Raw genomic sequence first — 18686 nt, 5'->3', positions numbered from 1 at the left:
AATAGCGGACACGGTTCGGGGTAGAAGCGGCAGTCAACAGTCCAGACGCCAGCGTTGCTCTAACCCGGAAGACAAGAAAAAAGTCACACTTGTTCTTTTCTGTACTTCTGTTTTGGGTTTACAGTCTTGAAGGCCGTTTTCAGATGATACCATTTCAAATTATTAAATCTCCTGACTCCGGAAGTCAGTGAATGGAACTCATTGTCAGTGAGGCTCCAATTATTCCACACCCATAGTGCGCCCTCATGCGGTTTAAAGTGAAAATAACATGTGAAGTGATCAACTATACTAGTAAGTAAGTAATGTGTTAATGATCAAGTAAACATTTGTAAATAATTTCACATATAAGTCGCTCCTGAGTATATGTCGCCCCGCACCCAAAGTATGAAAAAAAACGCGACTTATAGTCCGAAAGATATGGTAATTAGGCCAGATGCATTATTAAAAAAAACATTGAAATTAAATATAAAGCTGACTCAATACAGCAATTCAAAATTCAAAGATCTCCTACACCTCTATGACTAGGGAGTAATTCAGTGTTGAACTGCCACTGCTGAAATGTAATATTTTTGGTAGATTAGGATAAACGGTTCAGAAAGTGAATAAATGAATGAATAATTTTAATCATCCATTAAATGACAGAAAGTGGAATAAGTTGATTTTGCAAAGTGTTGTTAAAATGAACATCATGCTAGCTGCTGTTGGGCACAGCCATGATAGCCTTCTGACTCTCTCGATAATGTCCACACACTGCATTGGCCGAAAATGGAATTTCCCGATGCAAGGCCATTCCGCAATTCAATGCGTTACTCAATCAAGAAGTAAATTCAGTGTCACATTTATTCAAGTGAGCAAGTTATCAGATCATGTAATTTCTCAAATCCAGCACCCAGAGATGCAAATTTCACACCCCAGTCACGTTGAAATACATTTACCGTATTTTTCTGACTAAAAGTCACTCCGGAATATAGGTCGCATTAGCCATAAAATGCACAATAACGTGAAAAAAAACCATATATAAGTCGCTCCGGAGTATAAGTCGCATTTTGGGGGAAATTTATTCGACAAAATCCAACACCAAAAACAGACATGAACGAGCAACAACAGGCTAAACGATAGGTATGCTAACGTGACATAAACACAAACGAAGAGCTGAGAACGGGCCTGACGTAAAATTCAGATTTATACAAATAACTATTACATAAATAACACGTTTATAAAACCATCTGTGTCACTCCAATTCATTAAATCCATCGATCGTCCTTTATGTCAACAATGGGTGCGCGCCGCTGACTGCGCTTGCACTTCAAAATATTCCACAGGCCCATATAACGATATATAAATTACACTACCGTTCAAAAGTTTGGGGTCACAAAATTGTTTGGGTGACCCCAAACTTTTGAACGGTAGTGTAAATATTATTATAATAAAATATTATGAATTAAATATTATAAATTATATCTTATATTTGTATAAGATTATATATAATCTATGAATATAAGTATACATATATATTATAAGATTTTTTACACAGAAGATTATATATATAATCTATAAATAATTATCTAAATAAATATATACACTACCGTTCAAAAGTTTGGGGTCACCCAAACAATTTTGTGACCCCAAACATTTGAACGGTAGTGTATATATCAAATAACTATTATATAAGCAATAATATTATCAAACCATCTGTGTCATTCCAAATCATTTAATCCATCGATCAAATTCCTCGTCCTTTGTCAACAACGCCGCGCGTGCGCCCTGACGTCAGCCTCGTCGTTATTCCACAGATCTAGTATATAACTATATTGTAGCGTTAACAAAGTACAAGGAAAGACGTGGGTTTGGTAAACGGCTCTTTATTTAACAAAACAAGAGTTCAACGAGCCAACAACTACTGAACTGTAACGATAAAAACATATACAAGTTGCTACACGAAATAAAATATATCAAATAACTATAACATAAATAGTTCACCGCCACACGGCCCCAAGCACCGGCGTCGACTTCCAGGCGTGTGGCGGTGTGGACTTCCATCCCCGGAGGTGGCACTTCCAGCCACGGAGGTGGAAGAGAGCTCCATAGAATAGGACCGGGCGTGTGTAAAAGCCATGTCCGAGCCCCATCCACCATCCCCAGACAGCCACCCGACCGAGCACCGGCCCCCGACTTCCATCCACGGAGGTGAAAGAGAGCTCCGTAGAGTAGGGCCGGGCGTGCGTAAAAGCCATGTCCGAGCCCCATCCACCGTCCCCGGACAGCCACCCGGCCGAGCGCCGACCCCCGACTTCCATCCACGGAGGTGAAAGAGAGCTCCGTAGAGTAGGACCGGGCGTGCGTAAAAGCATAATAGTTTTTCAAACCTTCTGTGTCATTCTAAATCAGTGGTTCCCAAACTTTTGCAGGCTGGCGCCCCCTTTGGCTCCCCAGTGAATTCCTAGCGCCCCCCCAACGCACATATGGAAACAAACACCTCTTTCTTGATATTTGGTTTGCTGCAATTTGAAAAGAGAAAGGTTAAACACAAATGTGTATTTCACAAATAAAACCCAATTTAGTATTTAGTAAACCAATTTATTTTTTAGCAGTTTTAACTGTTTCAGCAACATAGAATCGTAAATAAACATTCCACCAGTAACCTTCATTGTCTCGCACGTAATATTAATGGGATGGATGTGCTTGGTGCAGGGACATAAGCTTCTCAACATCAGGCTGGAACTCACTAAGAAGAAGTCGTAGATCCCCGCGGTCAGTAATTTTCAGTCGGTTTCTTTGCTTGGAAAGAAGCAAGGTGACTGCACTGAAGCCCCGTTCTACTAAATATGATGTTGGGAAGGCAATGAAGTACATCTTGACCTTGTTCCACAGCACTTGATAGCAGATTTTTTTTTGTAACCAAAAACTGGCTGGGCCAGAGCGGCGTGTTGTGTACAAATCGACTGCCGCCCCCCTACAGCCCCCCTACCGCCCCTTTCTTCCTCACCGCCCCCCCAGATCTTTCCACCGCCCCCAGGGGGGCGGTACCGCCCACTTTGGGAACCACTGTTCTAAATCATTAAATCCTTCAAACTCTTCGTCCTCCGTGTCACTTACAAACAAAGCCGCTAATGATGCTGGTAGTACGTGGAGCCCTTCGTCATCTTCGTCATCCCGTGATCGAATCTTTGTCCTTTATGTAAACAACCCCCGCGCTGCGCTGCGCTGCGCTGCTGACGTCACTTGAAATTCAAATTACAGTAATCCCTTGCTACATCGCGGTTCGTTTATCGCGGTTTCACTTTTTATTTTTTTTTATTTTGAAAATGTATGAAAAAATGTACATATAAGTCGCTCCTCAGTATAAGTCGCCCCCCCACCCAAACTATGAAAAAAAACTGCAATTTATAGTCCGAAAAATACGGTATTTTAAAATGTTTTCTCCAGACTAGTAGTAGGGTCCTTGTGTTCTTACAATAATTTATTATATAGTTTTGTTAACCCTTTTAAAATCATACTCTGTTTTTGTGGTTTCAGTCTGCCCAGAACTTGGCTCAGATCAGTGACCTTCAAGCACAGTTGGAAGAGGCCCTCAAAGAGAAGCAGGAAGTGCATGAGACGGTATGTGCAATATTTTTCTGCTTCAGGTATAGCATTGACTTTCAAAGAGATTGCCAGAATACGTAGAACGTAAATTCTGTGGAAAGACGTTAAACCAAATATTTCTTCCTGAACGCCTCACTTAATTGTTAGTGAACAGAAATCAAACAAATAGGTTAATAGATTGATGTGTTAGTTCAAATGTTTTCTGGATAAACTGTATCCTGGACATTACAGTGGTGCCTTGATTTGCAAGTTTAATTTGTTCCCTAATTATGCCCATAACACTTTATATCTCAAATCAACTCTACCTGTTATAATGAATAAAAATCCATTACAAGTAAAACTTTTTTTATTTTTTTATTGAAGAAAAGTACCAATATGTTTTTGATAAATAATAAAATGTAGGCTAATGTTAAGAAAACAAGTCAAAGGTCTACACACACACTGAAGTGCATTCCTGTGTTGTGCCTTCTGTAGTATTATTTTATTATACGTGTTCCTTAAGGCGCTTTGTTCCAGCTACACGGTTGTGAAAGTGCGGTATCAATAAAGATGTATTGTTTATATACATGTATTGTAAATCTCAGAAGACTTGATAGTTCAAGCACTCACAAGTCAAGGTTATGCAGTACAAGCATGTGAATGGACCGATTGACCGCTTGACTCCTACTTACAACAGCATAGCAGTATATTGTTTTTCCAGTCCATTCTGTTGGCATTTCTTTGTTAATAGTCATTTCTGTTCTACTTCCATTCGAGCCTAAGAGTACAAAAAATACAATACAAATTTATTTCTAAAGCACATTTTAGAACAACTGCAGCTGAAACAAAGCACTTCACATACAGCAATGGGACTACCACAAAGACAGTGAAAACAGTCAATTGAAACACTTTATTATTTTTTTATATTAATATACAATAGCAGAACAGTAACGGTCGAAGAATAAAAATGGGTCTTGAAACAAGTTCTCAAGGGGAAGTCATTCCAGAGGGAAGGACCAGCAAAGAAAAGGCTCAATCCCCTCTGACGCTCTGCTTAGTCCTTGACACTTCCAGTAGCGTCTGTTCTGCAGACCTGAGGCACCGTGCAGGTGGATAAGCTCAGAGATAAAAATGGAGTGAGGTTAATTAACAATTGGGGTGATGTGATTCCTCCAGTTAGGAGCATTTTGGAGTAACAGGAGATGCTTGAGGGGGTGACTAGCTGATGCCAAAATAAAGCACATTCTAGTAGTCTAACCAAAATGTAATGAAGACATGGATTACTGTTTCTAAATGCTATTGGGAAATGAAGGTCTTTACCTTAGCCAGCTGCCCAAGATGGAAGAAGCTGGATTTAACAACAGCAATAATTTGGCGGCCCAATTTAAATTCACTGTCCAATTTAAAACTCAAGTTAGAGACTGTTGGTTTTACGTCAACAGGTTGGCATGTGCACAGAAAACCATGAATTCTATTTTCTTTTCATTGAAATTTAGGAAATCCAGTGACTATCTAACTTTTGTTATCAAACCTGTGAGTAGACCAGTCATCAACCGTGCAATATTTCTATATACAATGTCTTGCTTAGCCAAAGAATGAGATTCATGGAGAACCCCTTGTTGAGTCGTTAATTAAAAAGTGTGCATATTAGTGAGTTAATGAAAAGAAGTTGTGAGAGTTGTAATCAACATGGTTATGTTGCTGTAGATGCAAGCCCTCCAGAGTCAACTGGACTTCCAAGAGCAGTCCATGGTGGAGAAATCCCTCGTGAGCCGACAGGAGGCCAAGAGTCGTGAATTTGAAACTAAGCTGGAGTTTGAGAAGACCCAGGTCAAACGCTTAGAGGTGAGTGCAAAAGACAAGTGGAGTTGTGTTTGTGGTGCTGTTGGAGGTAGTGAAGAGGTTACACAGTATCTTCTTGGAATGGGAAACATGCTATTAGCCTGCTAGCATGACAAAAGAAACTTGGTCATGGACATACAGTATACTGTAAATACCAATATATGAACATATCTCCAATTGATTTAAACAGAAACATTGTTGGATATTTTCCCTGTTTTACCTTTAGCTTGCGTCAATCTCTTACTTTTATTTTGTGCCTGACACAAAAAGCATAATTGGGAAACGGTCATCATACTCACACTTGTTTTCTTCATACGCTGACAGGCTGAGTGTTCGAAGGGAAGAAAAATATGTTTGGATGCTGAACTTGATTTATTTAACCCTTTTTCCATACCAATATGATTTCTAAAAAAAAATACCGTATTTTTCTAACTAAAAGTCGCTCGGAGTACAAGTCGCACCAGCCATAAAATGCACAATAAAGAGGAAAAATATATATATGTCACAGCGGAGTTTAAGGCGCATTTTGGGGGGAATTTATTTGACACAATCCAACACCAAGAACACACATGAACCAGCAACAACAGGCTAAACAATACGGTATGCTAACGTGACATAAACACAAACGAGGAGCTGAGAACGGGCCCGCTGAAACATTAACAGTTATTCAAATAACTATAACATAAATAACATGTTTATCAAACCATCTGTGCCACTCCAAATCGTTAAATCCATCGATCTAATTCGTCCTCCTTTCTGTAAACAACGCCGCGTGTGCGGCGCGCCGCTGACGTCGGACTCGTCGTCAGTTGCAGTTCAAATGATTCCACAGGCTCATATGATATATAAAGTATACATATATCAAATAACTATCATATAAACAAAAATTTTATCAAACCATCTGTGTCACTCCAAATCATTAAATCCAACGATCAAATTCCTCGTCCTTTATGTAAACAACGCCGCGTGTGCGCCGCGCCGCTGACGTCGGACTCGTCATCAGTTGCAGTTCAAAGTATTCCACAGGCCCATATAATTATAAACAACAATTTTATCTATCTGTGTAACTCCGCGTCATTAAATCCATCGATCGAATCCTTCATCCTTTATGTAAACAACGCCGCGTGTGCGCGGCGCCGCTGACGCCGGACTAGTCGTCAGTTGCAGTTCAAATTACGGTAGTCCCTTGCTACATCGCAGTTCGTTCATCGCGGTTTAGACCACCTGTTAGGATGGGTTTGGAGTCTGTTAAGTTAAAGTTAACTAGTGCTAGGCTAGACTTCCAGCATGCACATAGCTCCTTGTGTAGATTAGAGCGTCACGGTTTGAATAGTGCTACAGTACACGCGAACACACTTTCTACTGAGGTAGTATACAAATCCAATCACTCCACCCCGACCGGTATCGCTGATGAAACGGTGCCTGTTTCAGATAATATTACATGTGTACCAAATATTTACTATCAAATTCTCACGGTCGTATCGTCCCACCGCGCTAATAAACACTTGAGAGGTGATGTCAGGCCTAGAGAACACAATCTTACTCGCATTTTGTTTAAAAATCCTTCGATAGATACAAACCCTGATCGACCGATTACACTTAAACTCGGTTTTATGAGTATTAGATCGCTTCATACGAAAGCAGTTCTCGTTAATGACCTCATCACGGAACATAATCTAAACGTTTTTGGTCTTTGCGAGACCTGGTTAAAACCGAATGAACTGCTGCCACTTAATGAAGCCTCGCCTCCAAATTTTGTGAGCTAGCATGTGGCGCGTCCTCGAACAAAGGGTGGGGGTGTTGCCCTCATCTCAAATTCCGATCTTAGATTTAGGCCTCGTTCGATTAACTTATTTAAAACATTTGAAGTTCTCACTGTCCGATCCACCGCTTTACCGTCATTTTATCTTGCTGTTATTTACCGTCCACCCGGGGCTTACTCTGGCTTCCTGGATGAATTTTCAGAATTCGTGGCTGATCTAGTGACAAATGCGGATAGTATAATAATCATGGACGATTTCAATATTCACATGAATTTACCGTCAGAGCCACTTACTTCGGCGTTTCAGACTTGAACTGATACATTTGGTTTCACGCAAGCTGTCCAGGCAGCAACGCATAAGAATGGAAATACCTTAGATCTGGTATTATCCCGAGGACTGGCAACCTCAAATACAACAGTACTGCCATACACTACTGTTTTGTCTGATCATTACTTAATAAAATTTGAAATTTTAGTTTAGCAATCAGAATTATAGCAGCCGTAATATGAACTCCATGAGTGCAACTGCGCTATCTGAGTTACTGTCGCCGGCAACTGCCATATTTCCCGCAGATATCAGCTCTATTGATAATCTTACAAATGAATTCAATGCGACATTGTTAAATGCCATCGACTCTGTGGCGCCGCTACGTCTGAAAACTCACCGTAGATTGCCTACTCCGTGGTTCACAGATGAATTTTTGCTCCTCTTATTTATTGTGTTATTTGTTTATTTATTATTTATTCATCACTCTTATTTATTCATTGTTTGTGCCTTCTTGTTTTTATTTTTTTGTGTTGTTTACTTGTATGTATATTGTGTACTATGTCTTGTCACCGTGGGATAGTGGGAACGTAATTTCGATTTCTTTGTGTCTTGGCATGTGAAGAAATTGACAATAAAGAAGACTTTGACTTTGACTTTGAAACACGTACGCTTCAGCAATTATGTAGAAAGCATGAGCGCAGATGGCGTTTAACCAAACTTGAGGTTTTCCATCAGGCATGACGTGACAGCCTCCTGAAATATAAAGATGCGCTTATCTTAGCAAAAACTCGTTATTTTTCGCAAGTCATTCATCTCAATAAAAAACAATCCTAAATACCTATTTGATACAGTGGCAAAGCTAACACTACGCCAGCCGACTCCCGATAGCTCCTTCCACTCAGCTGACGAGTTTATGAAATTTTTCGCTCGAAAGATTAAATCCATTAGGGATGAGATCAAGATGACCATTCCAATCGCTCAGTCGAGGCCGCCGATTACCCGCGCTGACGATCATGCAATAACCCTCTCAAATTGTAAAAGCGTGTCCCTTGAAAGGCTTACACAATTGGTTAGTGCGGCTAAACAAACAACATGTTTACTCGACCCGCTTCCAGCCAAACTATTTAAAGAATTATTTCAAATTTTAGGACCGTCCGTCTTAAATATAATTAATCTGTCTGTCTACTCTGGGATAGTGCCAACAGCCTTTAAAACCGCTATCATTAAACCGTTACTTAAGCGACCAAATCTTGACCCGGACTGTCTCAGTAATTATAGGCCAGTTTCAAACCTCCCATTCATAGCAAAACTTCTTGAAAAAGTAGTAGCGCAGCAGCTTATTGATTACAAGGTCGCCAATAATCGATATGAATCTTTTCAGTCTGGTTTTAGAGCTAATCATTCCACTGAGACACCACTTGCTAAAGTGACTAATGATCTCCTCATAGCTATGGATTCAAACACTTCATCGGTATTGTTACTATTCGATCTTACTGCTGCCTTCGACACTGTAGACTTCGATATTTTATTAGAGCGTCTTAAAAGTTGTGTTGGTATTTCAGGGTCAGCACTAGGCTGGTTCTATTCTTATCTATCAGACAGGACGCACCGAGTGGTCCATGGCAATACGTCCTCTGAGCTCTATAATGTTACCTGTGGTGTCCCACAGGGATCGGTACTCGGACCAATTCTATTTAATATTTATGATTCCGCTTGGGGACATAATACGTAAATATAATATTAGTTTTCAATGTTATGCGGATGAAACCCAATTACGTATATATGCCGTTATCGATGACAGATCCACGGGACTGTTGTAATCTTGAGGCGTGCCTTGCGGAGATCAAGCAATGGATGTCTCTCAACTTCCTTCGTCTTAACCCAGATAAAACTGAGATGTTGATAATTGGTCCAACTCGTTATCAACGCTTATTTAAGGAAACCACTATAACTATAGATAACCATACTATCACTCAGAGCGATATTGTAACTAATCTCGGGGTAATATTTAACCAAACGCTCTCCTTTCAAAAGCATATTAAGAATATAACCAGAATTGCGTTTTTTCACCTTCGTAATATTGCTAAGATTCGTCCGATCCTCTCGACCGGTGATGCGGAAACTATTATACATGCGTTCATCACGTCGCGCCTGGACTACTGTAATGTAATGTAATGTAATTCTCTGGTCTTCCTAAGTCCAGCATCAAAAGTCTACAGTTAGTACAAAATGCTGCTGCAAGGCTGCTCTCACGGACAAGAAAATTTGATCACATTACCCCAATATTAGCCAACTTACATTGGCTCCCGGTCCATTTAAGATGTGACTTCAAGGTTCTTCTATTAACCTATAAATCATTGCATGGCTTAGCGCCTTCATATCTTGTCGACCTAGTTGTTCCTTATGTTCCGTCTCGTAACCTTCGTTCGAAAAACGCTAGTCTTTTAGTGACACCGAGGGCCAAGAAAATGTCTGCAGGGTCTAGAGCAGGGGTCACCAACCTTTCTTAAACCGAGAGCTACTTCCTGGGTACTGATTAAGGCAAAGGGCTACCAGTTTGACACAGACTTCTGAAATAGCCAATTTGCTCAATTTGTTATTATTGTCATTTCCAGTTCACATGTAAGTCTGATTTTAACAAGAATAGCAAAAATACAGTCAAACCTTGTTTTTTTACCACAATCCGTTCCAGAAGGTAGTTCGAGAAGCGAATCGGTCGAATTCTGAATCTATTTTTCCCATTACAAATAAGAGATAAAAATTTTATCCGTTTCAAGACAAAAAAAAAACCCCACCTATTTTAAGCATTTTTTCATTTGCGCATATTTATCCGATCGCGCAACTGCAGCGCACCGCCGAACGCGCATCCGTAGCGCGTCGCCCACCGCGCAACTGCACCGCGCTGGTCGCATTATTGTGACAGAGCCGTCGCTGAAATTTAGAAAATATTTTTAAAGTCCTGATGTACTTTCCAAAATTTAAGTGGACCTAAGTGTGCAGGGAGCTTAATTTTGTCCGATCGCACAACTGCAGCGCACCGCCGAACGCGCATCCGTAGCGCATCGCCGACCGCGCAACTGCACCGCGCTGGTCGCATTATTGTGACAGAGCCGTCGCTAAAATTTAGAAAATATTTTTAAAGTCCTGATGTACTTTCCAAAATTTAAGTGGACCTCAGTGCGCAGGGAGCTTAATTTGGTCCGATCGCGCAACTGAAGCGCGCTGGGCGCTCACTGTCGCATTGCTTTAAGAGCATCTTGGTGTTTTAGGATGGCTTTACTGCTCTCACTTGCTTTCTTTGGAGGCATGATTAGGGGTTAATACAATCCTCAAAGTAACGAAAATACAATAACAACGGAGTCAGTCGGCATCCGGGCCGCGCGGTTGGGTTTTCTCGGGTCCTCCCGGCTCATCTCGCGAGGTTCGACCTCCGAATTTTGTTCGACAACCGAAACAAAAAAATCTCAAATTTCTTTGTTCGAATTCCGATTTGTTCGAGGACCAGGACGTTCGAAAACCGAGGTTTGACTGTAAAATAAATTGATTCATCTCACTGACAAGTGCCGCTATTTGAGCTAATTTTAGAACAGTCCTGCGGGCGACTCATGCGGTCCTCACGGGCGACCTGGTGGTGACCCCTGGTCCAGAGCATTTTCTATTCGGGCTCCAGAGCTTGAATAATTGTCAATTGTTTGTCTATGTGAAGCCCTTTGAGACTGCTTGTGATTTAGGGCTATACAAATAAACTTGACTTGACTTGACTTTCACTACATCACGGATTTGTTTTTCCAAATAAAAAAAAAAAAAGATTCAAAATAAAACTTTTAAATGGAGGAATTATGGCACAAATGTTGCCCACTCATTTAAAAACACATTTAAAAGTGTTATAACTTGTTATAGAAAAACATTATAATAATAAGAGTTCTAAAAACATATTTACAGTATGTACACTTGTACCTTGTTATTAAAACTGTTATAATAATGAAAGCTGTTCTAAAAAGATATTTACAGTATGTGTTAAGAATTCTCCATGTTATTTATGTTATTCAGCCGTTCTTTGACTTAAGGTATGGTACTTTATTTTGAAGGCTGTTTTCAGACGACACCATTTCAAATCATTAAACCTTCTGACTCTGGAAGTCAATGAATGGAACTCATTGTCAGTGAGGCTCCAATTATTCCACAGCGATAGTGCGCCCTCATGCGGTTTAAAGTGAAAATAACATGTGAAGTGATCAACTATACTAGTAAGTAAGTCATGTGTTAATGATCAAGTAAAAATCGATGAATAATCTCACATATAAATCGCTCCTGAGTATAAGTCGCCCCCCCCCACCCAAACTACGGAAAAAAAAACGCGATTTATAGTCCGAAAAATACGGTAATTGTTCTCAGTCTCATTTTATTTTTGACGACTCACCACCAAAAACAATATGCTATCATAGAATCCTGCTTTCATATATTAACAACCATAGTAATTTGTGAAAGCAGGATTCAGTTAATCCAGTTACAAAAAGGCATACTATAGTCATACCCAAATTAATAGGAAATTTAATGTAAATGGGTAAATTTAAGGAGTAACTTTCTGGTTACATACAGTCTGTGAGTCCCTTGCATTACTGTACAGACTGAATGTACAAATTGTACACAATAACAATTCCATCATAACCTCTCTGTGAATTTGAGGCTATTTTGGACAGTGTTCTAGAGTCTAATCCAGGGGTGGGCAAACTTTTTGACTCGCGGGCCGAACTGGGTTCTAAATTTGGACCGGAGGGCCGAACCAGGAGCAGATGGACGTAGTGTTTGTGTGAAGTAATATAAGCGACCTGTAAAGGTAATTGCATAAAAGATTTTGGCCTTTAGTAGGTAGTAAAGCATGGATATTCCAAACACGTTTTTTGAAAACAAATGCATTTATTAACAGCATTAAAAAAAAAAAAAAATCACTAAAAAACTGCTATCAGTGATTCTCATAAAATACGACACTATTATTATGAATAACAGTCTCCATCACTTCAGTGCCTGCAGGTCAGATTAATGAAAAATGTTTATCTTATGAGATCACATCAAACAGCAAACATTCTGACCAAATATATCATCTTGAAGAATCGGTGAAAGCATACATCCAAATAAAGTAATCAAAACGGCAACACGGTGAGTGGTATCTGAACATCAGAGCAGAACTCACAAACACCTGGTAACAGAGGTGAGGAAACGGGAAACACTTCCTTAAAGTAAGCCTTAAGAACTTTACAGGTTAAGATTAGTCGCAAACAAGTGGTGCATCAATGTCCTTGAGCATCCTGCATTGTTTGAAAATGAGAATGGTCGCTAGTTTCAATCCCTGCTATGTGTACAAATCATATTCAAAATGCATTTTTTTACAACAAACTTGAGAGCCTCCCCTTCATTTTCAGTGGGAACAGTGTTGTTGGTCTCCCTTTTTTGATAGTGCATCATAGTCTGGAGTAAAATTTGTTGTGGCAATTTTTAGGAGAGATCCGTTTACCTCGATCTGTGACGGGTTGATGTGGCTGAACGTCACGTCGCGTACGTCGAGCCAAATTGGCCACTCTTTTAACATTCGGCACTCACTTCTTTTCTTCGGGCCACTCATTTTAATGGAAGGATTCCAGGGGAAGGTTTGTGGGTGGCTTTAGCGTAAAACTGTATCTGAAAGCTCAGCGAGCGAATTACAAGAATGCTGTCGTCACAGCCCACGCTCTAAATTCGGGACTGATACAAATAGAGCGCGAGTGCGCCATGTCCGTACTACTGAGTACGTACGTACACGCACTTGTGAGTGTGCACCGAGCTTTCTGACACGGCTTCCGGTAGTAAATGCGCAGGCGAGCGGTTCCCCATCTACTGGGGAAACGCAGTCATTGCAGGCAAAATGACAAAAAAAAAAGTTTAATAATACAATTAATTCAGGGTTGGCGGGCCGGATTAAACGGTCCCGTGGGCCGGATGTGGCCCGCGGGCCGTAGTTTGCCCACCCCTGGTCTAATCTCATCTCCTTTTTCAGAGTCTTGTAACCCGTCTCAAGGAAAATGTGGAAAAACTGACAGAGGAGCGAGACCAACGCAGCAGCAGTGAGATCCGGGAGAAAGAACAGAGCAAACGATTGCAGAGACAGATTCGTGACATGAAAGAAGAGATTAATGAGCTAGCCAAAAAGGAAGGAGAGGCCAGCCGCAAAAAGCATGAGCTGGTAAGTATGCAATAGATATTACTGTCTAATCAATGAGCAAGTTATAAGACCTGGAACTTGAAATCATGTTCAACTATAAATCCAAATAATTAATAAACTACTTTCTTCATTACTAGGAAATGGACATTGAGAGCTTGGAGGCTGCAAACCAGAGTTTACAGGCAGACCTCAAATTAGCCTTCAAAAGGATAGGTGACCTTCAAGCAGCCATTGAGGATGAGATGGAGAGTGATGATAATGAAGACCTTATTAATAGGTAAAAAACAAATACATTGATGCACAGTGACACATGGTTGTTTGCAAACAAAATGAAAATAGAAATAGGGTTGAGAGTACAATATTTTTAAATGAGAAATATTTCCAATGAATCAGTCGCTAACCCTCTTTAGTCATTCATTATGTTGCTAAGACCCCAAACCGTAAAAGGCCATACAACAGTTTTGTATGAGTGTCCACACCTTATTCTTCCGAAGGCCATCAAGACTCTAATTTGTTATAATTCAGCCATCTTGTTTTTACCTGTGATTTCTTTGCTCTGACACAATTATGAAAGTATTTTTTTTTAAATATATGTAGTTCACATTTTAGCAAGATGTGTGAGTTTCAGTTTGATGTCAAAAATTTATTTTGACAGTCTCCAATGTGTGAGAGGACTATAAAGTGTATATGGATTTATATATATTTAGATTAATCATGCTCCATGTCTACATGGATCTAGTGTAGCCATTTATATAGCAGTTATAGTATATGATAATCTTACCATCAATGTTAGATGATTTGTATTGATTCTGTGTGGTTAATTACATGCCTAGAAAAATGCACTTCCACTGTGAGGCCTGCTGACAGGTTACAAAACATAGATAAGGTAGCATGCTGTGTCCATCTCCATAAACGCACATCTTTCCTGTTGAGGTTGTTTGTCCTTAAAATGGTCATCAAACCACCACGATCAAGAACTTTAAGCGTCATTCACATTGAATATTTTCCTTTGACTTTTTGTCTGTTTTTTATGTCTTCTTTGTTGTTTGTCCACCCATCATTGCCACCAGTTTACAAGACATGGTGACAAAGTATCAGAAAAGAAAGAACAGAACGTAAGGAGTTTGAGCTTGTCATTTTTTTCTTTTTACCACTGGGAATGATGCAGCATTCAAGAGTCTTTGATCACAGAGAAGTTGTGCTTAAAGGATACCCATTTAACACATCACTATATAGAAATGCCCCTGGATTCAAAACCATTTTGTCTCTAAATGTAACTTTTTTAGTCTTTTAGTCTAGTTTTTAACTTTCAACCAACATTTCCACCTTGCAGTATAGTTCAATTTACATTGATCTAGGACACAATTAGTGGTGCTGAAGACCGGAGGCATTCTGCACAAGAACATAAAATGTCCTATATCAGGGATTACCAATTCCAGGGCACCCATCCACCATGTTTTAGATATGTCCCTCCTACAGTAGACCTGATTGAAATGATCAGAATCGTTCTCATGCTTGTACAGAGATTGCTGATGAGCTGTTTATTTAAATCAGCTATATTTTGGACCAGTAATACAACTACATTAGATATGGGTGCCCTTGGAGACCGGAATTGGTGACCCCCGTCCTGTCTAGATGTCTTGTTTGACGACTAGTGACTAATGGTGTACCCCGCCCGCAAGTTGGGATTGGCTCCAGCCAGAGCCTAGGCAGGGGCAAGAGGGAGCCTGGCCCCCTCAAACTAAATCCCCCAAAATATATTATATTTCATATATTTTTATTACCGTAATTTTCGGACTATAAGTCGCGTTTTTTTTTTTTCATAGTTAGGGTGGGGGGGCGACTTATACTGAGGAGTGACTTATATGTGAATTTTTTCAAAAATGTTAAAAAAAAAAAAAAAAAAAAAAGTGAAATCGCGATAAACCGCAATGTAGCAAGGGATTACTGTAATTTGAATTTCAAGTGACAGCAGCGCGGCGCGGCGTGGCGCGGCGGTTGTTTACAAAAAGGACAAAGATTGATCACGGGATGACCATGATGACGAAGGGCCCCACGTGCTACCGGCATCATTAGCGGCTTTGTTTGTAAGTGACACGGAGGACGATGAGTTTGAAGGATTTAAGGATTTGGAGTGACACAGAAGGTTTGAAAAACTATTATGGCTTTTACGCACGCCCTGCCCTACTCTACGGAGCTCTCTTTAACCTCCGTGGATGGAAGTCTGGGGCCGGCGCTCGGCCGGGTGGCTGTCCGGGGACGGTGGATGGGGCTCGGACATGGCTTTTACGCACGCCCGGTCCTACTCTACGGAGCTCTCTTTCACCTCCGGGGATGGAAGTCCACGCCGCCACACGCCTGGAAGTCGACGCCCGTGCTTGGGTCGTTGTACTTTGTTAACGCTACAATATAGTTATATACTAGATCTGTGGAATAACGACGAGGCTGACGTCAGGGCGCACGCGCGGCGTTGTTGACAAAGGACGCGGAATTTGATCGATGGATTTAATGATTTAGAGTGACACAGATGGTTTAATTATATTATTGCTTATATAATAGTTATTTGATATATAATTTATATATCGTTGTATGGGCCTGTGGAATATTTTGAAGTGCAAGCGCCGTCAGCGGCGCGCACCCATTGTTGACAAAGGACGATCGATGGATTTAATGAATTGGAATGACAGATGGTTTTATAAACGTGTTATTTATGTAATCGTTTTTTGAATAACTCTGAATGTTACGTCAGGCCCGTTCTCAGCTCTTCGTTTGTGTTTATGTCACGTTAGCACACCTATCGTTTAGCCTGTTGTTGCTCGTTCATGTCTGTTCTTGGTGTTGGATTTTGTCGAATAAATTTCCCCCAAAATGCAACTTATACTCCGGAGCGACTTATACGTATATGGTTTTTTTTCACGTTATTGTGCATTTTATGGCTATTGCGACCTATATTCCGGAGCGACTTTTAGTCCGAAAAATAAGGTATGTCATGGCTCTCTCCTCCACTCTACTTCTTAATGTCTTGCTTGCCCCCTCCAATATAAAAAAATATATATTAAATATAAAATATTTGAAATATAAAATATATATATTCCTGAATCCTTGACTTATAAATTATGAGACTTGGGCCAACCAATAGCAACAATTTATTTCATTATTAGAATCTAATGTGTAACCACCGATCGTGCCGCAGTGCAGGTTAGAAGCGTGTTTGCATTGATGCATTAGAGCCACGCATGTTATGCACGCATGCAGATGTTTATAGGGTAATAATAATTAGATAATAAATAATAAGATAACATTTCTTGCCCCCACCCTAAAGATTGAGGTCTGGTGACGGGTCTGGCTCCAACTCACCCCTGAAGTACTGTCGTTGTAATAAATTAGTTTTTATTCTTCGCACCACTTAGTACAGATAAACCGAAGACAAGGCAAAAAAACAGAACACCTGAAAATAAAAAGTCAGGAATGTTACACACTGCAGTTTAAAGCTCATTACTGTCTTGACCATTGGGGAACAGAGGCCGTCTTGCAGCATGCTATGATGGAATTTATTTACTGTTCGAACGTATTGTGATGATCTAAAATGAACTGTACTGTTTGGTGGAAGGAGTAATGTCCACAAGTTTGGACATCTGATTGCAAAGTAACCAATTCAAACAAAAGAAAAAGCCTTATACAAGCTCAGTGGCCTAGTAGTAGAGTGTCCGCCCCGAGACTGGAAGGTTGTGGGTTCAAACCCCGGCCGGGTCATACCAAAGACTATAAAAATGGGACCCATTGCCTCCCTGCTTGGCACTCAGCATTAAGGGTTGGAATTGGGGGGTTAGATCACCAAATGATTCCCGAGTGCGGCACCGCTGCTGCTCACTGCTCACCTCTCCCCTAGGGGATGGATCAAAATCACACGGGGATGGGTTAAATGCAGAGGACAAATTTCACCACACCCAGATGTGTGTGTGACGATCATTGGGACTTTAACTTAACTTTAACTTAACTTACAGACCCCTTTCCATGTTTGTACACAACAAATGATGATGAATCATTCCGTCTGTCGATGCAGACAAGACAGTGGGGTGTGTTCATAATACAGTCCACACCCGACTAACTGTAAAGGATGGCAAAAATAATCAAAAAAGTACGTCCTCACAGCAAACTCTACTTGCAGTAGCGTAGCCAACTTGTCTGCTTGTTTGTTTTCTTGCTCGTTATATTATAACAAAGGGAACTGAGAATCATGTCAAATTGTTGTGATGGGAATCTCGGTGGGACCGCACAGTAGGGCGACTTTTGAGTTGCTGTGTCCTCACTAACACTAGTAGCAAACACCTTGCTATTATTTCACAATCCCTGACCAGTTAGATTTGTACACAGGTACACACACAACAGGTAAGAATGTTGATATTGTTTGAAACTATTCCAAAATTGTAACACCGCCACACTAAAAACAACAAAATGTCCCATCCACACAACGTATGTCTGCAGTCTTTTTGTTTCAGTGACGTGCGCCAAGCTTTTGGCGACGTCTGGCGGAAAGGGGCCTATAGTAATTTTAAAATGAGATGAATAATACATCTGAAGAGGGTTTTCCTTTAATGGATAATGCATCATCAACAGTGCTCAAAAGACTCCTCATAATCCTGGTGCACAACGCTGCTGATTGCATGCCCACACATGCTGAGATGCATGAATGCCATTGACGACGTGTTGTATCCCCAGCATGCAACACACTTCCCTCCTCAGATTCTGCACATTTTTTAAAACACATTTTAGAAGTGAATGTATTGCAGAATGTTTTGTGACACTCTTGTGGTTTCAGTGAGTCGCGTTCGACAGTGATTTCTTTTGAGTCAACTGCAGGTTGTAGTGAGGCTTGTTCTAGGGCCCGACAAATATGAATTTTTTAGGTCAATACCGATACAAAAGAAACTATCACTGATTATTCAACCGATGAATTCTAAAAATACAAATGGAATATATTCACTTATTTTCTCGTCACAACGAATATATAAATTCAAGTTATAACATTTGACTTTTTTCTAACTTTACTTATG

The 18686-nt window shown here is 40.4% G+C and overlaps 1 protein-coding gene across 7 annotated transcripts in view; it reads left to right on the top strand.

Annotated features, from left to right (window-relative positions):
• myo18ab (myosin XVIIIAb) overlaps nucleotides 1–18686 on the top strand; it is a 183696-nt gene that overhangs the window by 149456 nt on the left and 15554 nt on the right. For 4 of the 7 annotated variants that reach the window (XM_037268375.1, XM_037268374.1, XM_037268373.1 and 1 more), the window contains exons 40-43: nucleotides 3517–3600; nucleotides 5272–5409; nucleotides 13468–13653; nucleotides 13770–13909. In XM_037268375.1, the coding sequence (XP_037124270.1) occupies nucleotides 3517–3600; nucleotides 5272–5409; nucleotides 13468–13653; nucleotides 13770–13909 (548 nt within the window). Of the gene's footprint in view, nucleotides 1–3516; nucleotides 3601–5271; nucleotides 5410–13467; nucleotides 13654–13769; nucleotides 13910–14702; nucleotides 14748–18686 lie in introns of all 7 variants that reach the window. The other 3 variants (XM_037268371.1, XM_037268370.1, XM_037268369.1) reach the window with 1 other exon arrangement.

Source organism: Syngnathus acus, chromosome 13 (assembly GCF_901709675.1).
Source record: "Syngnathus acus chromosome 13, fSynAcu1.2, whole genome shotgun sequence".
Taxonomy (NCBI): Eukaryota; Metazoa; Chordata; class Actinopteri; order Syngnathiformes; family Syngnathidae; genus Syngnathus; species Syngnathus acus.
Note: the sequence above shows the minus strand (reverse complement) of the source record. Positions and strands in the feature narration are given on the sequence as shown.